The 25,808-nt window shown below is 38.6% G+C and overlaps 1 protein-coding gene across 4 annotated transcripts in view; it reads right to left on the bottom strand.

Annotated features, from left to right (window-relative positions):
• Pdfr (Pigment-dispersing factor receptor) overlaps positions 1-25,808 on the bottom strand; it is a 70,062-nt gene that overhangs the window by 6,394 nt on the left and 37,860 nt on the right. For 2 of the 4 annotated variants that reach the window (XM_065221215.1, XM_065221216.1), the window contains exons 6-10: positions 15,129-15,349; positions 5,902-5,971; positions 5,570-5,839; positions 5,253-5,398; positions 3,270-4,588 (exon numbers count right to left, since the gene is read on the bottom strand). In XM_065221215.1, the coding sequence (XP_065077287.1) occupies positions 4,462-4,588; positions 5,253-5,398; positions 5,570-5,839; positions 5,902-5,971; positions 15,129-15,349 (834 nt within the window). In that variant the 3' untranslated portion in view covers positions 3,270-4,461. Of the gene's footprint in view, positions 1-3,269; positions 4,589-5,252; positions 5,399-5,569; positions 5,840-5,901; positions 5,972-15,128; positions 15,350-25,808 lie in introns of those variants that run through there. The other 2 variants (XM_065221218.1, XM_065221217.1) reach the window with 2 other exon arrangements.

The raw sequence follows: 25,808 nt of genomic DNA, 5'->3' as shown, positions 1-25,808 counted from the left end.
CAGTTTCGATGTAATATTCAACAACTTTTTTTGCTGTGTACACTGAAGGGCCACCCACATTAGATCCGTTTGCGTAGCGTTGACGTAAATTTGACTTCCAATCCGGATCTAATGTGGGTGGCCATTGAGAAAGCAATAGTCTTCTTCTTCTTTCCTTTATTTAACGTCGGTCTCTGTTCCGCAATCTAGTGCCAATCACCGACGGACATCGATTGCCATCCATTGACGGCAATCGAACGTGCAGGAAGGCAGCTTCCACACCTGCGTAAGATATCGAGCAACCATTTCGTTAATTTTCTATACATCGATCTTCAAAGCCATTCATAAGAAAAATCGATAGCGATCGTCACCATTTCATGAATAATCGTAAAGATGCTAAAAGTCTAATCGTGAATCGTTTATAAAGATCTTTCTCAAAATATTGCAACCAATCGTTACGAATGTTAAAATATCGATTGTGTTGCCAGATCAAAATATCGATTTCTGTTGTAAAATCAAAATATCGATACACAACTACTGATTTTATTTGTGATTTTTTATCTGCATAATTTCTAGTTTCGATCCCATGCCATCTGGGGTGTACTGATTTCGTTGCTGGTTGCACTCTAGTATGTGGTGTATTGAAATTTCTGTAAATCTTTTCATACATGAATTCAGTCATGTAGGTGTAATAGAGGTCAAAAAGGTATCAATTTTCCTCATTGGGTTTCAAATGCCGAGAATCCCACCACGCATGCTATCACGGGTTATTAAATATATAGACGTAAACTTGAAGAACATCGGTCTTCTCATTCATTTACCAGCAAATTGCTTCTTCCGATGAAATGCCGAATATGTCGATAAATAATATAAACATTGACATCTGTCACCTGGTGTGTTTCGAACTCTCTTTAACCAGCGATGCAAATCGATAACAAGGAGATTATAAATGTGCATCGATGGCAATCTTTGTTGTTCTTTGTCAAAGTTCAAAGTTACGATGATATCAGTATTTAAATATTTATTGATGAATATTTGTAAAGAATACTAAAGTCCATGGTACATATCGAAATTAAAAGAAATTTAGTATGGCACCTTTATAGATTACTATCATATGACCGATGAAGAAATAATCTTAAATGTAAGTATCGATCAATTAAGATTTTTAAATGTGTAACATCGAAATTATAGAAAATTTAAAGTAAAGAATTGCCGACATAAATCTTCATTTCTGTATAAAGAACTTTGAAGAAGTTTCACGAACGGTTGGTTAAATGATCAAAGCAAGCTTAACATTGCATTAGGTCCTAAGTAACATTGATCGATTCTCTTCGTCGACTTTGTCTTTCGTTAATAACTTGAGCACATAACCGTTTCTTATTGTGTTTGTGATATTAATAGCTAGATAAAAGTTTGTTTTATCGAACTATGTGCTGGGAATGTCTTTACATGGCCGTGGGGATACAAAGAGAAGTCGACGAAGAGAATCTGTTAATGTTACTGAGGACCTAATGCAATGTTCAGCTTGAAAGTTGAAACTTAAAGGAATGAATAGTCCTAAAAAGTTCTTCACACGTACCGATTAAAACAACATACCGGATCCTAAGTAGTGATCCATCGCCACCACCCATTCCTCCTACAGTGCAGTTTTGACCTATTCGATACGGAACCGTGTTCTGCACTTGAGCTGTGAGCTTTGGATAAAGTTGTTGGGCGGTGCCCCGGTATCGCCGATTAACCTTAAGTTCCAGAAATCATGTTTTTACACAACCCAAAACTTTAAACGCGTTTTTCTCGAAACGGTGTTTTTCAAATTGGCGGGAAAGATAACTCAAAAAGTTCTCATCCAAATTACTTGAAACCTGGCGCATCTTAAAGGAAATAGATTTTTACTCTATGTGAACTACTGATATCATGAAAAAATTAACAATAAATAATTTTCAGGTGGAAAAAACAGTGAAAAATCAATTCTTTCAGATATTTTTTTCTAAATGTTTAAATCGTTTTTTTTGGGTGTTAGAGGTTCACATAGAACAAAAATCTTTTCTGAATAAGGTCCAATTGATAAATGTAAGTTTTGTCCATTTTCAGGTCTCTAGAACGCCCACCAATTACCAATCCCCACCGGAGGTAACCTCCTTTCGATGTGACCCCAAGGAGCCACAGAGGTCACACACCAATGGAAAAAAAAAATCTCAAATGTAGAGGAAGATTTAAGTAATTTAATGCAAAAAAAACTCCAAACGTTTGCGTTGTTTCATATGCTCACAAAAAAATTCCGGAAATCGTCGAGTTTTTGACGTGTTACTTGTATTTCCCCCCTTAACTTATCAGATTTAGTGATGACGTTTTTTGAACTGTATATAGCTTTACATAAAAAAAAAACAAAAAATCGGAATTTTCATTTACAGTTTAAATTTCGTTATTAAAGTACATTAATTACATTTTTAATACTTTTAATTACATTAATTACAGATAGATAATTTTAATTACCGTCAGTACTACTTCAAAACGCATTAATTACTGTAAGTACTTTTGATTGCATTTTAACTTCAACGCACCGGTTATTTGTATTGCGTGCCCCTCGCGGCTCCATATAATTGTTTTGCTCAAGTAATTGAATTTCGTTACAAATTTAGCTAATAACAAAATATGCACATGTTCATCACTGACAGCATTGTCACTGACAATCGACATGGTTTGCCTTGACGATGACTGTTAGCTTCAATGAGTGGCCAAAGCAGAATTTTGAATATCGCCGTGTATTGTCGAGATTTTGCAGCACTGCGCCGCCTTGCAGCAGATTTTTCACCTTTTTACACCTATATCCTCTTCGCGTTCAGACTCGTATCTCTCTGAAGTTTTTTAACACCCCTCACATCTATTTTCGTCAACACGACATATTTTAAAAATCCAATCAATTATGTTTCCCCCGAAAATCCCAAGTAATTACTGGACTGAAAAAAAAAAAATACAAATGAGTGTCGTTCCCCCAGCATATTTCACTTGAAATAAATGAACTCTTCTCGGGCTAATTCTGTACATTTTTCTGGAATCATTCATTGTCTTGCTCTCTCTTTAAAAATAAAGACCTGTTCAAGAACGTTCCCGAAAAAATCTCTATCATTAAATATTTTCCATATGACAAAAATTCATACCATTAGGGTTCGAAACAAAATCATTAATACAAGGTATTATAGATATTAGAATATAAATTTAATGCTATGATTGACAAATAGTAAATTTGTCGGAATAAATTTCAGTTGTATTAGTTAAAATGTTATGATTTTTTATGCATTTTGAATTTTTTGACCACCCTAATGAAAAATAAGCGAACCACAATGTGAAGCATCGCGTATCAGATGCCAATTAGTGGTTTAATTCGATATACAAGCAGGTTGGGGTCCATGCATTAATTATGTCACGCTACATCGAGAAAAAATTTACCCCCTCCTCCCTATCGTCACGTTTTTCCTATACCTAATGCAATGCTTGTCACAAAATCTTAGACCCCCCTCCCCTTAGAGCGTAACATAATATATGCATCAACCCTTGGAGATGATTGAGAATAGTTTTAAATATGCTTGCAAATGCTCATTAAGGGCTGTTCATAAACTACGTAGACCGATTTTTAGTAGTAGTAGTAGTAGTAGTTGCCCCTCTACCCCCTTACAACGCATATGAACCTGTAAATTTAGCTTTCAGAGGATCACAATAGCGCTAAGCTGTAACGATGAGCAATCGCGATGAGGGAGCAATCAGCGATCATAAAATCACTAGTTGCGACCTTTTGACAAATTTTATGTCACTAGCTGGACCCCGTGCGATCGTTGCTACGCTACTAAATGAACGAAAATTTAATAGAATAGTTATGCAGAAATTTTAGTTTAATTTGTATGGGAGACCATTATTTCCCGGCCCCAAAAAATTATATATATATATAAATATACATAATGCACTGAAGTTCGTTTATGTTTTTTAGAAATCCGAAAACTTTACGCCTCGCATAATTCACAGATTTGGATACCAACTTGTTTGAACTTTAAACAGCAACATTTTCTACAAATGGGAGTTGCTTTACTTCAATAGAAATATTAATCAATAATGGCAAAGCCCTAATTTATCATTACTGTTATAATTTTACTATTTCAACGTTGCTTCAACAGTAACTCCAGTAAAACTCATTTATGGACAGCGAATGAACTAACTGATATATACACTATTCCACTAAATAAATAACAGAAATCACGTCTTCAATTGAACCTAATGCCATCAAGGAGCTGGTAGATTATACGGATGCATATTTTGTACATCGAGCTTATAATAATTCGTGTTAGGTTCTGTAGTTGTTTCTAAGGTTTTGTTTCTTGGACTGTTAAGACAAACAATCCATTGTATGATTGACGTAAATTCTCAACCGAAAGTTGTTATCTTCGAAAGCGTGATTTCTCTATTAAGATATAAACTCAAAAGCAACAAAAATCAATCGGAAATATCGAATATGACTGACTCAGGTGGTGCCGGTTCCGGGGCAGGTTGGCTTGGGTCCTTTTGTACTTTGAAGCAGAGAGTAATCCAGTTTTTACTGTCCGTTCTGGTGTTTTTGCTGCTGTAAATACATATAAGAGATCCAGGTTGGTCAAAAGTTTAACAGATGTGGATAGAATGGGCTGTGTGTAAATTAGGGCTTACTCTCAGGGTAAAATTAAGGATGATATAAATTTGTGAATAACGGTAGTATTGTCCATTATTACCATCGATCCTGATTAAAATCTCTTAAATGAATCACAAATACAGTGCAAATTGCAATAATTTTATATTATTTGTAATTTAAATTATAACTATGATATTATTCATATTTATGGCTTTTTGAACAACTTTGGCGCATAAAATGTAATGAGACACAATTGGGGGCAAATTATCCATAACTCAAAATATGGAAACATCTGTCCAAAAGTATTCAGAAAAATATCTATTTTAAATTTATTAATCAAATTTTAAGAAGAGCTTTGAGTGGGTTGGTTTATTTCCTGTGGTGTGTGGTGTTGAGTACTTGGCACTGATGAAGTCTGCAAGTAGTACACGAAATACGCGTATCTGTAAAAAGATAAGCAATTATAACGGAATTTAAAGGAAATAAACCAACCCACTCAAAGCTCTTCATGAAGGGATTCCGTTAAGAGGTTTGACAAATTAAAAGGATTCAAATTTTAAGGCAAATGCATGAACTGACGATTCTCTACCATGGTTAAGTAAAGAGCTTTCATACTTACCGATTTGATTCGACTACATTAGGTGCTTCTGTTTCCGGGGCAGTCCCGTAAGCTGCTGAAAACATTGATGGCCTGCGAACGGGCCAATCATGGTGTCCCCTAATAGACAGATATACGCTGAGACTTTTCATCAGTGCGATTCGTACCTACAATTGTGTAAAGAATTAAAGAGTCAATCTAATAAGGTGTATAGTCTGAACATAGCTAAACATCCCGGACCAGGCAAATTTTAACTTGTTATGTTGTTCAAATACACATCCAGTGATAATTCAGTTCCAGCGAGTGAAACAATCTGTAACAAACAGTAACAATCTTACCTCTCCATTTAAGAAACAGTACAACAGAGCGATGAACAATCCCTGGAACGATGTTAGGAAGTGCGTGACGTACGACCAAAGTGCAAACTCTAGCGCTGTTCGGTGCAACGGTGCCTCAGTCATGTTAAGTATATTGGTTATTCCTAATAATGGCACTAGAACGACGGCCGCCCGCACTGCTTTTCGAACCTGTTCTACATCACTTGTGTGGCTCTGGCGCAACTTAACGATTAACACTCTAATGATATTGAGTAAAAATATGAAATTCAACTGCAAAGAGAACGATTTTTTCAGATGTGACTTCATTTCCATAAATAATTTGATTTACTGACCAGAACTACTGCTAATCTTGGACCTTCTAGAATCCAGTAATAAGGCGTTAGGTTGTATCCCCACCAGCATCTTTTAATCCGGAACAACAGAAGAAAAAAGTAATCAAGATTCATCATTATGGTTTTCATGTACTATTTCTCGTGACGGACGATTGGATGGAGGTGATAATGATAAAGGGATTAACTCTTAAATGTAGTTTTAAAAATCATAAAAAATATGTGCTACACAATTTGATCCAATATTGACAGTTAGTATAAATTTAGTTAATTTGAAGTTTAAATTAGTTATAATCCCGTCATTCTACTACGTATGTCATTGCCGAACAGTCGCTGAAGAAGGCCACGGAGAAAACAAAGTTTACTGGAGCGGTTAAGGCTTCGAAGAAAAATGACAGCATGTGAGCTAGAGATCAAAAAGACGACATGAAGTACTGTGAAAAAGAAAGAAGAAGAGAAAAATAAAAAAAACAGGAGAAGAAGAAACACGAAAATAAGAAACACGAGAAGAAGAAACACGAGAAGAAGAAAGAGAAGCCAAGGTCTCGAAATTTTATCTTCTTTCGAGACCTTGGCTTCTCTTTCTTCTTCTCGTGTTTCTTCTTTTCGTGTCTGTGCCTAGGGGCAAGAACGGAAGCTTGACGTAGGACCGCTAGTGGACGGAATAAATGTGAAGAGCATTTAGTTATTTTAATTGATCAATCATCTATTATCTAAACTCATTCCGATTTTGAATTGTAGACGTACCAAATTTGTAGTAATTTTTTTCAAAGAGAAAGTTGATGATGAGAATTAATCAAAATCACTTGTACCCCTGCTTCTTAGTTTGGTTACACGATTACAACTCTGGAGAGCATTTTGTGTGGTCGTTGGGGGCCTGTGGTTCTGAATATGGACACACAGGCACAGATAAATTCTATTCCAACTCTTTACTGTTACACGGACAGAAAATTGTTTGCATTGAAAGAAAAAAAACTTTATTTGTATTTACACAAACAATTCCGGTTGAAATTATGTTGCATTTTATTGTTTCGATAATATTTATTCAAATAAATTCAAAATAAGATTCTTTTTGTTTTCATAAGCCACTCTTCAACTGCAACTATTGTAAAAACAACAATATTCTTTTATTAAGCCAACAACAGTTGATTTTAATTTAACATTTATTTGTTGTGTCTGTTCCCCGGGCCATGAATGCAAAAATAACTACCAACCATTCCCTCGTTTCCACCCGGACAAAAATGTAAACAATAACAAAAAAATTCTCGTTTGATTCAGCTCTAGAGGTAAGCAAGTATGCTGCAGTCGCAAAATATAAACAGTTTTTCTTTTTTATCCTTTATTTTTTCCGTCGATCTTATTTTCAGTACTGTGTACCAATGCTCCCGACGCCAGGAAGGCCGATCCCACACCTGGACCCTACTTATCGACCCATCAACTCATGAACCGGAGAGATTTTATGCCTCAGAAAGGTTTCAATTGTTATTCTGTTTGTTACAAATAGAAAACAAAACATAAAAATAATCCCAAATTATTGAATAATGAATCAATAAACATATTTTTATTTCTACTGCGTATATTGTCAGTCTAAATAAAATAAATTGATTGAATCAACAAGAAATCTCTTTTAAAAACAAACATATTTTTTTGTTGACCCATCACCTGCCAAATTTGACAGCTTACGTCAAAACCATAAAAGCTCTCTTGTAAATTCGAAAATATTTTCTTTTTGATTTAACAATCCATGGGTTTTTAGAAACAAAGATACTGGATTGTTGAAATAATAATGATTTCTTTTTGCAGCCAAAACAAAATGAAATTCTTATTAAATTTACGTCAAATATTATTACGTTTAAAATATTTTTTTCTGCGTGTATAAGCTTGATGGCCTGAAAAGGGCCGTTTTATTGCAGAGGACGTCCATGGCCACTTACACAGCAAAAAATAGATTTTTATATTACATCCAAGAGGATGCACTTCAATCACGACGAAAATCTCATGTAATTTATATGGCCACAAAAATAAACAAATGCAGTAAAGGCAACGTAATTTCAGTTCATGCACAGTATTAATGATATTTTTGTCCTTTTTGGCAAGTAATATTACACCATATTTTCGACACGATTGAAGTGCATCCACTTTTATGTGATATCAAAATTATTTTTTTGCTGTGTACGGTTGGCGTATTTAGCACCACGGACCTCATTTTCCAGTAACACTTTCAGCACACCTCGTAGATCAGACCGGAGATACGTTTAGACACCACCACGGCGACCCAGACGATGGATGGCGGTTATCTCGAAGAACTTTGCGATGACGCTTGGCGCCTATTTAACCAAGACCTTTTCCTCCTTTGTTGTTGTTGTTTCCTCCAGTCAATTGTTGCTTGTTGGATGTAGAAGAGTGAACTAGCCACCGCCTTCCTACTGCTGCTATTGCTGTTCATTACGCCGTCCGAAGCGAAAATGAGCTAATGCCATACAGCAGCGCTCTTTTATATCTTTTCAGGTTAAAGCAAAATGATGTGCAACCAAGTGGTACTCGATTATGAGGACTGGGTTTGGGAAGAATGTTTATGTCGTGAAAACAGTGATAAAATTATCACTTTTTATTTGTACATTGGACAATGCTTCACATTACCACTTTTTCAATAGCTTCACGTTAAAAATCACCAGTCGGAATGCTATGCGTATAAAGATCTCTGATCGATTGGTGATAAAATTATTTAAATTGGTCCAGGAGCAACTGAGTTATTAATGTTCAACATCTTCCATAATTTTGTTTCATGTTCCTTTTTCGGTTTTCACAAAGTGTACCCCCAGTATAGAAATGAAAGACGTAGTCCTACGTCAAAATGCGACGCTTTGTTAGCCAAATTAAAAGGTATAATGTTGTACACAGCACTCCTCCCGAAAGTGAGCTGATGGAGCAAGAAGACGAAGTAGTCAAAACCAGGCGTACCCAGAAAGGAGATAATGTTCTTCGAGGTCGTCGAGAAATCTTTATATGAGGTGGAGAAACTCTGGAGACGGTTTTCAAATGCAAAAATCTCAACGAGACGAGTTGAGAGATTCACTGAAGGTGCAAATCGAGCAGGGTAAAGAACCGATGACAATCCGGATCAAGTGGGTGGCACGAAGGCACGCAGACGGTGATTATAACACTTTTGACGGCCAAAGCTAACACGAAAGTCGGATAGTTAGTGTGTTCGCTCAGGGCCATCTAGCATCGAAAGAGATGCATGGGCTTAGTTTTTACTTTATCATCGTGATTTTTAGCTGAAGGCTAGTTCATCACGCAGCATAGGCTTCGGTCACCAGGCCACACAAGATCTGAGCTGTGTAAAATATGTGATTTGTAAGAAGTCACCTAGATACATGCTCTGCAAAACGAACGACGAGACGACCATATGAAGGGAGGCTTCAAATACCCAGAATTCATAAAGATGTTGGTGCACGGCCAATCATATCAACTCAGCGACTGAGAATAATTGACTCAGAGATTTTTTTCCCATACGAAATTTACTCAGATTTGGAAGAAACTGCAGTTACTCCATAGCTTATGAGTAACTGCAGTTTCTTCCAAATCTGAGTAAATTTCATATGGAAAGAAAATTCTCTGAGTCACTTATTCTCAGTCGCTGAGTTGGTATGATTGGCCGTGTGGACAAGAAGTAGTGGAGGTAGCTCAATTAAACCAGGGGCACAGTACACACTTAGAAATTATCACCGACTTCGCCGACACCGACTTGAATCCGCTCCTCTCTCATACTAGGACCCTCTCTAGTTGAAACTATATCACCAAGAGGCATGCACTATTGTGTCACATTAAGGCTGTGTTCCATTTGGTAAATTTTCACTTAAATTTGACAGCTGGAAAATTTTCAAATAAACCTTCTTCTTCTTTCCTTTATTTAAGGTCGATCTCTGTACCGCAATCTAGTTCCAATCACCGACGGACATCGATTGCCATCCATTGACTGCAATCGAATGTGATAGCTTGGGACTGCTTGGGACCGTTGTTCTGGTACTGAGTGAGCCAAAAATAATAATGATTTTCTTCGGGACCCAGTGGTCTTAGAGTTACCTCTATGGTTAAAGTTAGCTTTAACGTCTTCAATGCAAATTTAATTGAAAACGTCAACGCTGACGTTAGCGGCGTGATTGTCCTTAGCAGCCCTGGTCAGGAATAACCACGCTCGAATAAAGGGTGATACGGTCAAAATTTGGTCAAGGGAAAACGCGTGTAAATCGGTGAAATCGTTTATTTAAAAAATCAAATTAAATTTCTTTTTCAAGTTCAATTAGTATAAAATTCAGGAAAAATATTCAGTTAGGCTTCCGCTTTTCCAAATCCGAATTGCCGGGCCTTACGCTTGACCCCTGCCATCAGATTTTGTACAGCCACCTTGTCCACCTTCTTCGCCGCAGAAAGCCAGTTTGCCTTGAACTGCTGCTCGCCCTTAGCAGTTTTTTTGGTCTTCTTTAGGTTCCGCTTGACAATAGCCCAGTATTTCTCAATTGGGCGGAGCTCTGGCGTGTTGGGAGGGTTCTTGTCCTTGGGAACCACCTGCACGTTGTTGGCGGCGTACCACTCCATGGCCTTTTTACCGTAATGGCAAGATGCCAAATCCGGCCAAAACAGTACGGAACAACCGTGTTTCTTCAGGAAAGGCAGCAGACGTTTATTCAAACACTCTTTCACGTACATTTCTTGGTTGACAGTCCCGGAAGCTATGAAAATGCTGCTTTTCAAGCCACAGGTACAGATGGCTTACCAAACCAGATATTTCTTTGCGAACTTTGACAGTTTCATGTGCTTGAAAACATCTGCTACCTTTCCCCTTCCTTTTGCCGTATAAAACTCCTGTCCCGGAAGCTGCTTGTAGTCGGCTTTGACGTAGGTTTCGTCGTCCATTACCACGCAGTCAAACTTCGTCAGCATCGTCGTGTCCAGCCTCCGGGATCGCGCTTTGGCCGTCGTATTTTGTTTATCATCGCGATTTGGAGTCACTACCTTCTTGTAAGTCGATAGTCCGGCTCGTTTTTTGGCTCGATGCACGGTTGTAGACGATACACCCAGCTTATTTGCGGCATCTCGGAGAGAGAGGTTAGGGTTTCGCTTGAAACTACCGGCAACTCTCTTTGTCGTCTCAGCGGCTTCCGGTTTTCGATTTCCCCCCGATCCAGACTTCCTGGCTGTCGACAAACGTTCCCCAAACACTTTAATTACATTTGTAACGGTTGATTTGGCAACTTTTAGCGATTTTGCCAACTTTGCGTGCGAGTAGCTCGGATTTTCGCGATGCGCGAGCAAAATTTTGATACGCTGCTCTTCTTGCTTGGACGGCATTTTGACAACTGAAGAGTGAATTCCAAAATCAAAATAGGAGCAACATTCTACACACACACACCTTCAAAATGAGGGGTGTTCAGGTTTTTTAAATGCAAAATTGAAAGAAATACGTCAAGTTGATATTGACCAAATTTTGACCGTATCACCCTTTAGCAGGGTTAATCTATAACTTTTCATCTGTCACTTTTAACTACGATATAAATTTATCTGGGCTACAAAATGGTGAGTTGACAACTTGGAAGGAGCGTGGTACCTAGCTCCGGTCCTGACAAGTCCCCACCTCACGCCTCCACGATTCATATGATTACTAACGACTACCAGCTGAAACATGGACACAGCTGGGTGGCGTTGCATGGGAAATATTGCCAATTCAACAATAGCAAAGTGAGGAGGTGCGACGCGAACACTGGCGCGGTAACAATAGCAAGGCGGTAGAGGAAATGATTCGCCAATGCGTCTGTCCACCACGGATGTGCAGCTCAAACAGCATCTAACTGGCATCCTGCTGCAGAATAAGAAATGCTCTTCCCCGGAAGCTACATCTAAGATGGCAGCCTCATTACGGGGATAGGAGACCTTAGGTCAACCACCTACACAGCAAAAAAAATGTAATATCAATCAATGTAATTCAAGCTGATGTATGAAATAATGATGTAATAGCAAAAAGCAGGTACAATATTACATCAATGGATTTAATTTTGTTCGCAAAATCGATGTACGCTATATTACACAACCGATGGATTGACCTGGTTGCAGCAGTTTGGATGTAATATTCAACAACTTTTTTTTCTGTATACTGTCTTTGAAATTTATATATTGCGCAACACTAGTGCTTTGCTGTCTTCTGCAAAACTGTAGAACGTGAAATTTTATGAAAGTTTACTGAAGAAATAAAACCAGTAAATCTTCAAACAACAAAGATATACGATGTTTTGTAAAATTTGTCTGAAATTAACGTTTTTAGTATTAAGTTTTATAAATTCGATCAAATGAATACTTTTATCAGTTTTGGTCTAGCCAATATTTTCCAGAGCAGTAATTTTTTTTCCGAGTACTAAGAAATAAATAGTATATTAAATTTGAAAAAAAAAACACTACATGATTTTCAGAATGGTTTTTCTCAAGAAAGTGTAAGTGGACGCAAAATGTTATCCATTATTCAAAATGAACATCAAAAAGACTATCATTCGTAAAAATATCACAGAGGTATATTGAGAGTCATATCTCAGACAAACAGACATAACACTCGCAAGTTGTTCTTCGAACAAGCATTTGACGGTAAATTTAAGAGTATCGCAGTTGGTAGTACCGCCACTAGTGGCGCGCACAGTCAATTCCCTTGCGTTTGACGTTTACACACTACCGCCATCTGTGCAGCGTACTACCCACCATAGTGTACTCAACAGATGGCGGTAATGTTTTAGCGACGATAATGTGTTATGTCTGTTTATGTTTTCTGTCTGTGTCATATTATTCTTTTATGTAAATTATCCTATATGGGTCAAGTTTATGTGGTGGGTCACAACCCCCTGATTCCAACTTTTTTTTTAAAGTACTAGCTGGACCAAAACCGATCGAAAAATTTCACGTTCTTCAACATTGCTGGTGATAGCAAATAAAGAAGGTGGTATCGCTGCGCCATATTTGCAGCAAAAACTTTAACAATTTCGATAACGTCTGCAATGGTTAATTTGCATTACAGACGTTTTTTTTTTTCCTTTGAGTTGATTTCCGTCGATCTTGTTTTCCGTGCTGAGCACCAATGCTACCGACGCCAGGAAGGCAGCTCCCACACCTGGATCCTACCTATCGACCCATCAACTCATGAACCGGGGACAAACGGTTTTACTTCCATTCCGAAGGAAGGCGTGATCAGAGATGTTATGCCTCAGAACATCCCGGCGGCGCCGACTGGGATTGAACCCAGGCCTGCTGGGGTGAGAGGTAATCACGCTTACCATCACACCACCGGCGCCGCTACATTACAGACGTTAACGCATACCTTATTGACGGATATAAATTAACATCCCTGGTCCTAACTAAGGCTGTGTTCCATTTAGTGAATTTTCACTTAAATTTGACACTTCGGAAATAAATTATAATGTTTGAAAATTCCTCTGCTGTTGATCACCCGATTTTCGTGAAGGTGTCTGTCAAAATTGATTCCTTGTCGGTCAGAAATAAGTCTGCTGGAATAGCAGGTTTATTTGAACAATTTTCATCTGTCAAATTTAAGTGAAAACTCATCAAATGGAACACAGCCTAAGCCTGTGAACCATTGTCAAGTTAAACTTAACTCATGGTTAAATGTGACATTTCGAAAGTTATTCTCTATGTTCGAAAATCCCTGTGTTGTCGATCGACCAGTTTTCGAGAAGAACTCAGCCACGGTTGCACAAATTTAACTTATTGTCTTTCAAATCTAACCACGCTTGTATAACAGGGTTAATCAATAACATTCCATCTGTTAAATTTTAACCAAAAGTAAAAAAAAAAATTCATTTAACTCAACTCCAAACATACACTTTTCCTGCTATATTTCATTCCGGACCCACTGTGGAATGGAGTTGGAGAGGAAATGACCAGCACGTCTCCGGTCTCCGTTTGCTTGAAGTGCATGTAGCGGTGCTGTTGATCCGAATAGAGAAGTCGAAAATCAAAGAGATGACCCTGAAGATTCGGATTCTGATAACAGTCTTCCGTACGAAAGTGCTTCTGAGCATGATCCTGTTGTTAACATGCTGGCACACAATATTTTAATGCTTAACTTTAAATTAAAATGGATTCATCAATATATATTTTGTATATAATTACTACGTGGACAATCATCCAATTTAAAAATTGGTATGGTCCATTGAATCTCAAGAAAACTACCCTATATTCCCCGTAAACTGTCCACATGGTATATGGACAGCCTCTTAGCAGGCATGGAAAATCATTTGCATTCATTTCGTGCATTCATTTACATTAATTTGTCCCTAACTTTTTTCAACAACAGAATTTCACAAAATGATGTATGGAATTTTTGTAGGCTTTGTTATTAACTACAACTTTTGTTAAAAACTCAAATCCGTATATCTTATGCATGACGAACCTGAATGCATTTTACATTCACTGAAAAACAATAACAAGTTCTGCCCGCTCTAGTTCATGATGCATAAGAGATACAGATTTATGTTATGAGCAAAGTTGTAGTTAACAACAAAACCTACAAAAGCTCTATACATTATTTTGTGGAATGCTGTTAATGAAAAAAGTTAGAGGCAAATGAATGTAAATGAATGCATGAAATGAATGTAAATGATTTTCCATGCCTGCCCCTAAGTACATGCTACCACCTTCAAGGGTAATAGGCTGCGGTACTAACTTGTGATAGTTCACTTTACTGCGGGATATCCCCATTAAATCGGTTATTTTGCAGCCCCTGGAATTTTTTCACATTTGTCGTAATTTAACTAGTGAGTAAAAAATAAGATTTAGCATTTTTGAAATCAACTATTTGTTTTCATTAATTTTTTCGACGCGTATGACAGAAATTGGCCCCTTATGACGAAGTAGTGCAGTGCCCTATTCATTACAACCAAAAAGATTCGAACTTCACTTTAAAACTGCTTAATAATATGATGGCATGCAACTGAAAGTCAATATAATTTACGTTGTTTAGAACGCTGATCCACAAATACTAATCCGACGGGATTAAACCAATGCAATGCAACATTAGACAAACACAAAAAAAAATCAAACAATAATGGACAGTGATAAATGCGATACCGTAGAGCAGTGATGTTGATGATTTTTGCGGTGGAATGATGATGAAGATGACGTGGTTTATGATCTGGTAGGTACACTACCGTGACCGTTGCACTTCTACTCACTTCTGCTGGCCTACGTATTGTGCAGTGGTCACAGCCCAAATAGCGGTCAGTGCCACCGGGCCTCCCCAGCCGAGCATTGCGTATAGCGTGTGTGGGAAGCGTCCCTGGAATACCGTGACGGTGACCACGTTGTGTAAATATAATCCTTCTATGAACATCCACATGAACATACATGTCCTAGCGTACTCCAGCAGTATATATGAGGCCTCGCAAAGGTAAGGCTGCAAGTCGAAAAAAGATGAAATACAAAAAATGAGCGTGCTTTAACGATAGAACACATTCTGAAGAGAATTGCATACATATGTTTAGTGTACGATGCGTGAATAAATTTGCATTGAATGCATGGCACTGATGATAGTATGACGACGCAGTAACGTTTCTTTGGTCTCAAGGGTGTGCCATTTAGTGAATTCATATCCCTCATGTATCGGATCAGCAATTTTTCAATACTTTTTTTTTTGAATGCACGAACATTGATATGCACACTTTTCTACTGTTGACGAGGTCTATATTAGGGTGCCAATGAAAATGGTCATCTTAAATTTCCAAAACTGACCATATAAAAATTATTATTACTTCGAAAAAAGACCCTGTGCAAGATTGGGGCACAATCGGACAAGATGGGGTGGCGCAAAATCGTCAAAGTTTGAGTTTTTTGAAAACAGAAAATTAACCCAGATTTCATGAAATTTTGTTTTTGCCAGTTCACTTAAAAACGCATGAAACGTCGAGATCTGGTGTTATCACGTGTTACCGTTTGGGTAGTTTACCCTATATCACCAGCACTGAGCAATGAGAGTGAGTGTAGGTATCGGCAATCCATACTGCTATTAAGTATGAACGAGCAAGGCCGACTGTTGCTAACAATAGTCTATTGAGTTATCTATAATATTAATCTATTTATTTAAAGGTTATGCCGAAAGTTATTGTTTATTTACTTAATGTTCTATGTTATAAAACTTAATTTATTAAAAACAAATGAAAATATGTAAAGAAATAGCAGAACAGATTAAAAATACCACTCCAAAGAAACGGTCAAATTAAAATTATCAGAACACAATTTGTAAAACATAAGGTACACTTCCCATACAGACACCACAACCAGGATCGGTTAACAAAAGAGGGAAATAAATGAAAAGTATGACGGGTGGAAACAGGGAGTATGGTCAAATAGGAGGATACTACTGGGTCAGATCGAATGGGCAAGTTCTTTTCCACTTCAGCTCTTCTCGAAGGAGGTTTGGATCATAGTTCACAAACTAGTATCGGTATATTTACAACATAGTCCAAGTGTTCAAACATTTCAAGTCGAAGTGAATTTCCAGTTAAGTAAAGTGGAAATAAAAACCTCAGGAACGCGTTAATCAAAGAATCAGGTAACATACCTAACCCAACTGCCCAGTAGTTTCCATATAATAAGACCTCCCATTGTTTTAACCCAAGGACCCATTGTTCTTAGTTTGAGTCTCCGCTGTTCAGCGTTGAGCCACCGAACGCTTTCTAGACCGTCGGAGCGGTCAACCCCCCCAGCGAGCGTGAAGTTCCTCGCAATCACTGGCGATCAACCCGAACGCTTTCTAGACCGTCGGAGCGGTCAACCCCCCCAGCGAGCGTGAAGTTCCTCGCAATCACTGGCGATCAACCGAACGCTGTCTAGACCGTCGGAGCGGTCAACCAAGCGAGCGTCGGGAGACACGAGATCGCGTCATTCCTAAACTAGCAGATCATCCGCTGGGTCATCCGCCCAGTGATCCACGATCCAGCACGCCGGCCGGCCATTCACACACCCACACACACACACACACACACCCTATTATACGTAAGTAACGTGATATCCTAAATAAAAAGTGCCTAAAAGAAGACCGAGTAGAAGGTTATTTGCGCCCTGATCAGCCTCACCATCTCACTCTTTGTCGAGATACGACCTGGGGAAGAGTCGTGAGCTAAGCCAACAAAAGAGGCTGGTGGAAAGCCCACCCCGTTGGTCCCCGTGGTTCTAGACCAGGGACCTGGGGGATTGCCATAATAGAGAGCTCTGCGCCCACAGAAGTAACACACGAAATCATTTCTCGTCAAAGATCGGCTTTCTTGGACATAGAATTTTCGTGATGTGGAACATTGATGAATTGGTTTATAAAATTATTCCACTTTAGTATAAATTTAAACCATCACTAGCATTTGGTTCTCCATAGTTCACTAGGGTGGTTTATATTTAAATCTTCATAATACACACAAAAATCATGTTTCCACTCAATGCATCTAAAAATACTCTCACTAAACATGTTTCAAAAATTTAGAATAGTCTTGAATCTAACTTATTAAAAACATTTTTGTTAATTTTTTCTATAAAAATTAATCACAGGCTCCATGTACAGCACGACACACATATGACAAAGGCTGCCCCGTAACGTGTGTAGATCACCTTTTCGTGGTACGCTACAGGATGTAAGATCCACCGATTCCTAGTCCTGACTACTTCAAACTACGGGAACAGGATTTTTCAGTAATCAAAGGAACACATTTTAGTCCTTGTTACTTTTTATTCCTTGTTGATAGTAAAAAGACTCGGCTTTGTCCACCGAGGATGATCTTGAAACAAGGAAAAAATGAGTTAGTTAGCCTTCATCTATGTGATACCAAATCTTCTATTCGTTGTTCCCTAGTTTGAAGTGGTTAAGACTAGGGTTCTGATGCATGGTCATTATCGGTGTCATTCCTTAATTTTGTTGCTAAGAATTCCAATTTTGACTGACAAAGAGGCGCGTCTTTGGAGGGTGTTTCAACACTCCGAAGGGTATAGATAGCGGAACCTTTCAATTAGAGTCGGATCCTTGCGATAAATGCGAGAATGACAACAGTAAAAAAATCGAATACTTCATCCTTTTCTCAATAGTGATGGAGTAATACGACATGCACTAAACTACAATAGATCAAATTACTGATCATAGTGGTGTTATGTCAGAGGAGAACAGAAAAAAAAGGCTTGATCACAGGGTAAAAACATATTTTTCGAATTTATTTCCAAAATACTTCGAATTGACATGAGCATTTTTGATCGTTATAAGTGGTTATAATTCTTACTTAACATTTCAAAATATATACTTTCAAAAATCCACAAAATGACGGTCTCCTACGAGAAAACATATTTTTTCTTCAATAATTTAGATTGAAATTCTTTTTTAATTAATTTAATAATAAACTATATTTTTCAGTATATATTTTAAAGCCCATTTTAATTAATTCTCTATAATTCGTTTGTCAAAACCATTTGTTACAATAAATAGTTTATGAGATACATTTTCTCAAACATAGTGCCCATGAAAGTACATATGCCCTCTTAAAATATGACGCATAAGCCAAAATGGTCTATTTATCGATGGAAGATTTATATAGACAAAGTTTCATTTAAATAGGAAAGGTTCGCGGCAAATGTCATGCTCTACAGCAGTTAAAGTTTGTTTAAAGGGAATGTTATTAATGTTTTTTTATTAAATGCTTGATGAAATATATTGGGCGAATCATGTATCCCGAATTACAAACGTCAAATATTCGCCCAGAGCGAACCTTCACCTTATACCATCCTGAAATTTCAAGTAGATCCAAACTATTCTCCAATATTTTGCATACAAATGGGCATCAGAAATAAATATATTTAAAAAACGGTAGAACTTTTGCTATTGACGAAATGCGCTGGAAATTTAAATACGGTATCCCACATTTTTTCCTTACATAATAAATACATATTTTAAAGGGAGATCAGGGTTGTTAATCGATAATGGTCGATAACGTCTGCAATGAGAATTTTGTATTGTAGATGTTAGCACTGACGTTATCGATGGCTACCGATTAACAACCCAGAGCAAAATAGATGTTCCACGTTCCAAGTAGTCATAGATCAAAACATGGATCATTGAGATTCGGATTACTAGCCACTAGAAACTATAAGTATAGTTGCTTGAATAGTCTGTCGGTAGTCACCTTAACCTGTCACCTGGCGTCAATTGAGCATAAAGTTTTTCAATCAATTTGACCGAACATGTTCCGGGTATACCCAGGGAAGTGGTTAATTTCTGACTAGGGTAAACATCCATCATATTCTTATTTTTGTCTTTGTCTTTGTTCCGTCCCTACTCGGACTTTACGCCGGCTCTCTACTTAGTGTCCTTTTAGAACTTCCACAGTTTTTTTTTTCCTTTGGTTTGTTTTTTCCGTCGATCTTGTTTTCCGTGCTGAGCACCAATGCTACCGACGTGCCAGGAAGACAGCTCCCACATCTGGACCCTACCTATCGACCCATCAACTCATGAACCGGGGACCAACGGCTTTACTTCCCATCCGAAGGAAGGCGTGATCAGAGATGTTATGTCTCAGAACATCCCGGCGGCGCCGACTGGGATTGAACCCAGGCCTGCTGGGGTGAGAGGTAATCACGCTTACCACTACACCACCGGCGCCGTTAACTTTCACAGTTGTTAATTGAGAGGTTTCTAAGCTTGTACCATTTTTGCATTAGTATATATATCAAGTTAAGGGCTGGGAATTGGACCCCGTATTCTCCAGCATGGTCTTACTTTATAGCTGCGCCAAACAAAAAATAAAAAAAATGCATGATGCGATACCCTAAATCACATGAGAATTCAAAAACTAGTTCAATGGTAGTCATTTGGAGTGCCCACGACCGCATTGGCCACATCCATTCATGGCATGGTATGTTGTATTTGTAAGATACATTAACGAGGTTTGTAAAGTAAGTGTTTAACTCATAAAACCTGTCTATTTAATTTTCAGAGAATCAAGGTTGCAAATACTCATTTCAGCTAAAACAAGGTTTTTCTGAATTATGAAATAATTTGATGCTATGATCATATTTTGTATTGGTAAGATACAAGAAGAGGTTGCATAGACTATGTTTGACACATTAAACCTGTTTATTTCACTTCATGAGAGTCACAAGCAGCATTTTTTCACTCACTCACTCAATCACTCACTCACTCACTCAGCGATCAGCAAATCGCTGATTGTGACTCAAAATTGACAGGTTTTATGTGTCAAACACATACTTTGTAACCTTTTCATGTAAATTTGTTTTCCGTCGATCTCGTTTTCCGTGCTGAGCACCAATGCTACCGACGCCAGGGAGGCACCTCCCACACCTGAACCCTACCCATTGACCCATCAACTCATGAACCGGGGCCCAAAGGATTTACTTCTCTTCCAAAGAAAGGCGTGATCAGAGATGTTATGCCTCAGAACATCCCGGCGGTGCCAACTGGGATTGAACCCAGGCCTGCTGGGGTGAGAGGTTATCACGCTTACCACTACACCATTGGCGCCGCTGGCTAGTAGTTAAATTCTAACAAACTTTTGGTGCACTATATCACAACTGGCATCACTAGTGTGCATCTTTCATAATGTAAAGATACAGACAAGCCCTGGAACCTAGTTGCAGTTAAGCAGGTCTCAAGGTTATGCCAATGCCCAGGGAGTTTTTGCATTATTTTCAATGGAACTGTTTAAATGGCAAAAATTGTCGTTTTGGTTTTATTTATTACCGTTCTAATATTTATTCACTATTAAATACATCCACACCTCTATGTTAATGAGTAAAACTTCGCAATTGCTTGTTTTATTAAACTTAAATTTATTGCTAGAGGAAATATAACTGGCAACTCTTGTCCAATGATACTTTTGCGTATGTTAGCAAGAAAACCGGTGTTCAATTTCGTTCACCAAGAGATTCAAAATTTAGTTTTTATTATTTTAGTGTATTCGATTGCATGTTATGCTACGAAAAACATAAGTAAGTGGCTTTTCATTAACTACTCAGACAGTTTTTTTTAATAGTATAAGTGTGAAGGGACTGGCTGCTTTTGAGCCAAACAAACTATCAAACCGAGAGTCTACCTTGATTGCATTGGCAGTGTTGCTAGAAATCACCTAAGCATAGGATGCAACGGCTTTGTTTGTTTGTTTTTAATCCGCTCCTCTCTTATATTAGACCCTCTTTACATTACAGTGGCAGCCGATCGGATGCTGAAACCGTACCAATCAAGACCAAAACAAGGATCAAATATCACCATCGTATGAAATAATTCAGATTAGGATCCATCCCGGGGGCCATGCAATCTGAACTCCTTGCAGGAAAACCCCAGGCAGGGTGTGGACTATCTGCAAAACCTGAAAAATCTGGGAATATCAGGGAATTCATTTTTAGTCTGGAAAATCAGGGAATCTCAGGGAATTTCTTTCAAATTCAGGGTAATCATTCTTCAGAAACTTGTGATTAAGTATACTTGATTTCGCTAGTTTTTAACAATAACTCGTTGTAGTATGAAGATGGTTGTTCATTTCAAATTTTAAATAGAGTTGGGAACTTGGGGTTGCTCAATGCTTGATGTTGCATTTTTGCGAATTGAGCAAAAATTACTGCAATGAAAGGATATGTCGATGATTTTGGGTCTAACATAAATTCAGCTCCCACTGGGTGTTGGCGCATTCTTGAGTTCAACTGAGATCTTGAGGGTTGATAAAAACCCATTTTTGTAGCTGCTAGACGGTGTTAGTTGTTGCAAAATTTAATTTTGAAATTAATATGTGTGTCTCTTAACATATATTGCACTTAGTTGCGTCTGACAAAATTTATCCTTTGAGTAGGTGTGTCTGCTCGATCCCGCTGTATTCAACAAAAATCAATCCTTTGAGCGCATTGGAGCACCTTTCAGTAAATGCACGATTTTTTTTAACTAGTTCGTTTATTTGGAAGGCTCAATCGCGTTAGCTTAACGCAGCCGATAGTTCATCGTTCTTTGTTTGTAACAAAATTCACTTAATTCTATGTCTAGTAGGAGTTGGGTCGAATACTCGCGGCTTACTTGAGGTTAGAGAGGTACATTATCGAAGGATAGGATCAGGGGAGGAGCTTGGGGTAAGGTTTCGTTGTCTCATCAGAGCGTTATCGCCAGTATGAACGGTAGTGCGGTTCTAGTTAAGTCTGGAGTTCGACCGGCTATGGTGACCAGTGGGCGACGATGAGACTCATCGAGACGGGGGGACAAGACAAACAAAAATTAATAAAGAGAGACAAAATACAAAGGAATTAAATTCTTATACTAGACATTTGAAGAAACACATAAACCGACTGCATATAGCAGATATCGTGAATTCCGAATACGTCTCTGATAGGAACATAGGATTGTTTTCCTTGGGCCTCAAGGGTATTCAAAAGTCGCTCTCTGGCGGCGTCATTATCCGTACATTGCCAAACTGCGTGATCGATGTCATCGTAACCGTTTCTACACCGACAGATGTTGCTGTCCACGAGGTTTATTCTATTGAGATGAACATCTAGCGAGTAGTGGTTGGACATAAGTCTACTCATCACGCGAATGAAGTCACGACTTAAGTCCAAGCCTTTAAACCACGTTCTTGAAGAAACATTAGGAATAATTGAATGTAACAACCGCCCAAGATTTCTTTCGGTTTGCCAACTCGAAAGGGTACTCTGACGCACTAAATGGTAAAATTCATCGTGTGAAATTTGCCTGTCATAAAATTCGCCTTCCTCCGCGCCCTCCTTTGCGAGAAAGTCCGCCTTCTCATTGCCTGGGATTGAGCAATGTGAGGGGACCCATACAAAGGTAATATACACACTTAGAAATAACTAATTTTACACGAGACGGAATCCATCTTTGACATAAAAGATGAGACGTAAACAAACATTTCATGTAATATTAAGTGCTCCGAGACTGAAAGTTCGATGCTCGACGAAAAGTAGGTTTGATTGAGCTATATTTCGCGTCTGTTATGACTTAAATTTATGTCAAAATTAACGCTCGTATATGTCACTCTTAGAGCACCTAAATTTACATGATTTTTTCTAATGACATATCATATATATGATCTTTCGACCAGCAAACTCATCTGCTCCGAGATCTGCTCCCTTACCTTTGAAAGGAAATAAGATGAGTGCCTACTTGGTTTCATCGGCCGAATAGCCTCAATCGAACTGAGACTATCTGAGAAGATGAAGTAATGGTCTGCGGGCATGTTGGAAATCATCCCCAATGCGAAGTTGATTGCTGCCAGCTCAGCAACAAAAACGGAACAAGGTTCCTGGAGTTTGCGGAAGGCGCTAGAGTTTTCATTGAAGACACCGAAGCCAGTGGATCCACTGAGACAAGACCCGTCTGTAAAATATCTGCACGGCAAATGAGAACGACTCAAATTTGAGTTTAGTTCACTCATAATCGCCAAAAGTGCAGGAACTCAGCGATGAGTAAATTTGCCTCATGTTTTCCCAGGTTTTTCAAGGATTTTCCAGGGAAAAATTCCCGAATTTGGGAAAAATAAAGATTAGATTCACTCATGGTACATGGTACTACTCCGAGACTGAATAAAATTTTCGTCAATTTCCTCATTTTCCGGCAGATTTTTTTAGAATGAGACAAATTTTACTCATCGCTGATTTCCTGCACTTTTGGCGATTATGAGTGAACTAAACTCAAATTTGGGTCGTTCTCATTCGCCGTGTGTTCACGCAATTGACGTGTTGGTACTTTTCAGTAAAAATACGCGGGATAATAATAGGTCGAAGTTGATCGGGAATCCCATGAGTTGCTTGTTTCATGGTCAGATCATATTCAATTGAGGAACTGTGATTGGTGAAGTGAGCACGGTCTGGAGTGTAACAAGGAAGACACATATCTGACGATATGTAGTGGTGGTAGATTCTCATAAATGGAGATTGTGTGTTCAGCCCAAGAATTTCTTCAAAATGTTCAATTATTAGTGTGTTCGTCACTCCGCATTTGATTAGTATTCTGAAAGAGAGCTCCCAGAAACGGTTCTGGAGGGGTGTTACTCCTGCCAGAACCTCGAGACTCGAGTTATGCGTTGAGTGCATACAGCCGAGAGCAATACGCAATATTGAATTCGTTCCAATTTTATAAGGTGGCATTTTCTTGCCGAGAGAAAGCAGAAAGAACCGTACTCTAGAACAGTGAGAATAGTTGATTTATAAAGCGTTATGAGGTCTCCCGGATAAGCACCCCACCATGTGCCGCAAATTGAACGGAGAAAGTTGATTCTCTGTTGACATTTTTGCTTCAAATACGTAATATGGGTATTCCAACTGCACTTTGAATCAAACCAGACCCCAAGGTACTTGAAAGACAATGATTGATTAATGTTTCTGCCCAAAAGATTAAGCTGCATTTGGGCTGGGGACCGCTTCCGAGTAAACACTACCAGTTCAGTTTTCTGCGGCGAGAATTCGATCCCTAGATTCCTAGCCCAATAGGACAAGTTATCTAAGGAACTTTGCAATAGTCCTTGCAAGTCCACGGCATGTGGACCTCTTACGGAAACCACACCGTCATCTGCAAGTTGTCTTAGCGTGCATTGTTCTGCCAAACAGTTGTCGATATCTTTGACATAAAAGTTATAAAGAAGAGGGCAGGCCCATGTAGCTAATTCTGGAAGTTGTCAGTTGTCCAAGGGAACAGTTCATTTGCTTTTCTGACAACAAATTGTACAAGAAATTATTTAGAATTCCAGAAAGTCCACATCTGTGCAGATTGTCTGACAGAATTTCAATGGAAACTGAATCAAAAGCCCCCTTAATGTATAAGAATACTGAAATCAATTGCTCCTTGTGCGCAAAGGCCAGTTGAATATCTTGCGGAGCCCAAGCTGTGTATTTGATAGCAAGTTATTTGTTTCGACCCACTGATCGAGTCTCCGAAGGATCATTTTCTCCAACAATTTCCTAATGCACGAAAGCATCGCAATCGGACGGTACGAGTTAGGGTCAGACGCTGGTTTGCCAGGTTTTCGAATGGCTATTACTTTGACCTGTCTCCATTCAGGCGGTATAATGTTGTTTTCTAGTATGGAAATGAATAAGTTTATGAGAAAGTGTGAACATACTGAGAGGTAAGCACATATCATGTATCATAGAACGCTTGCGCAAAAAGACTAGGGTGGGAAACGGATTTGAAACTCAAAAGTCATCAGCCAAATACATCCGTAGACCATAGATCCACCGTTGTATAATTGGCAATGCACCCGTGTACTGAATGGCAATTGTGGGTTCGAATCCCACCGGTGCCCTTAGATTTTTTCGCAAATTTTCTCACACACACGTCTCTTACCGATGATATGTGCTTACCTCTCAGTATGTTCAAACTTTCTCATAAACAATTAAATTGACTGCAAAGTCGCTAAACCGTAAATCAAAGAAATGAATAAGTCTAGCAAGCGTCTTTTAGCGATATCTGGGAGATTTTTCAATGATATCGCTTCCCGGTGAGGAGTTGTTCGATGAAAGAAGAGCCATAGAGAATTCCAGCATTGTGAATGGTCTATCCAGAGAGCTGCCGGAGACGCTTCTCGAAGAATGTGTTGTGCTGGAACTGAGTCCGGGCAGACCTTTTTAGCGAAATCGAATATCCGTCGGTTGGAGTATTCTCCACTCTCATTAGAAGATGAGCGGTTACGCATGTTGCGAGCCACCCTCCACAAGGTGTTCATTGAGGTTTCTCGTGAGAGTCCCTCGACGAAATTGCGCCAATAACAGCGTTTTTTTGCTTTGATTAATTGTTTCAGCTTTGTCTCAAGCTTTAAATATTCCTCGAAGTGTGTGGAGGTTTTGTGTCTACGAAAAGCTTTGAAAGCATCAGA

Source organism: Ochlerotatus camptorhynchus, unplaced genomic scaffold, assembly GCF_037179485.1.
Source record: "Ochlerotatus camptorhynchus isolate MF236.1 unplaced genomic scaffold, CSIRO-AGI_Acam_v1.1 ptg000140l, whole genome shotgun sequence".
Classification (NCBI taxonomy): Eukaryota; Metazoa; Arthropoda; class Insecta; order Diptera; family Culicidae; genus Ochlerotatus; species Ochlerotatus camptorhynchus.
The sequence above is the reverse complement of the archived record's forward strand: the minus strand, read 5'-3'. Positions and strand labels throughout refer to the sequence as shown.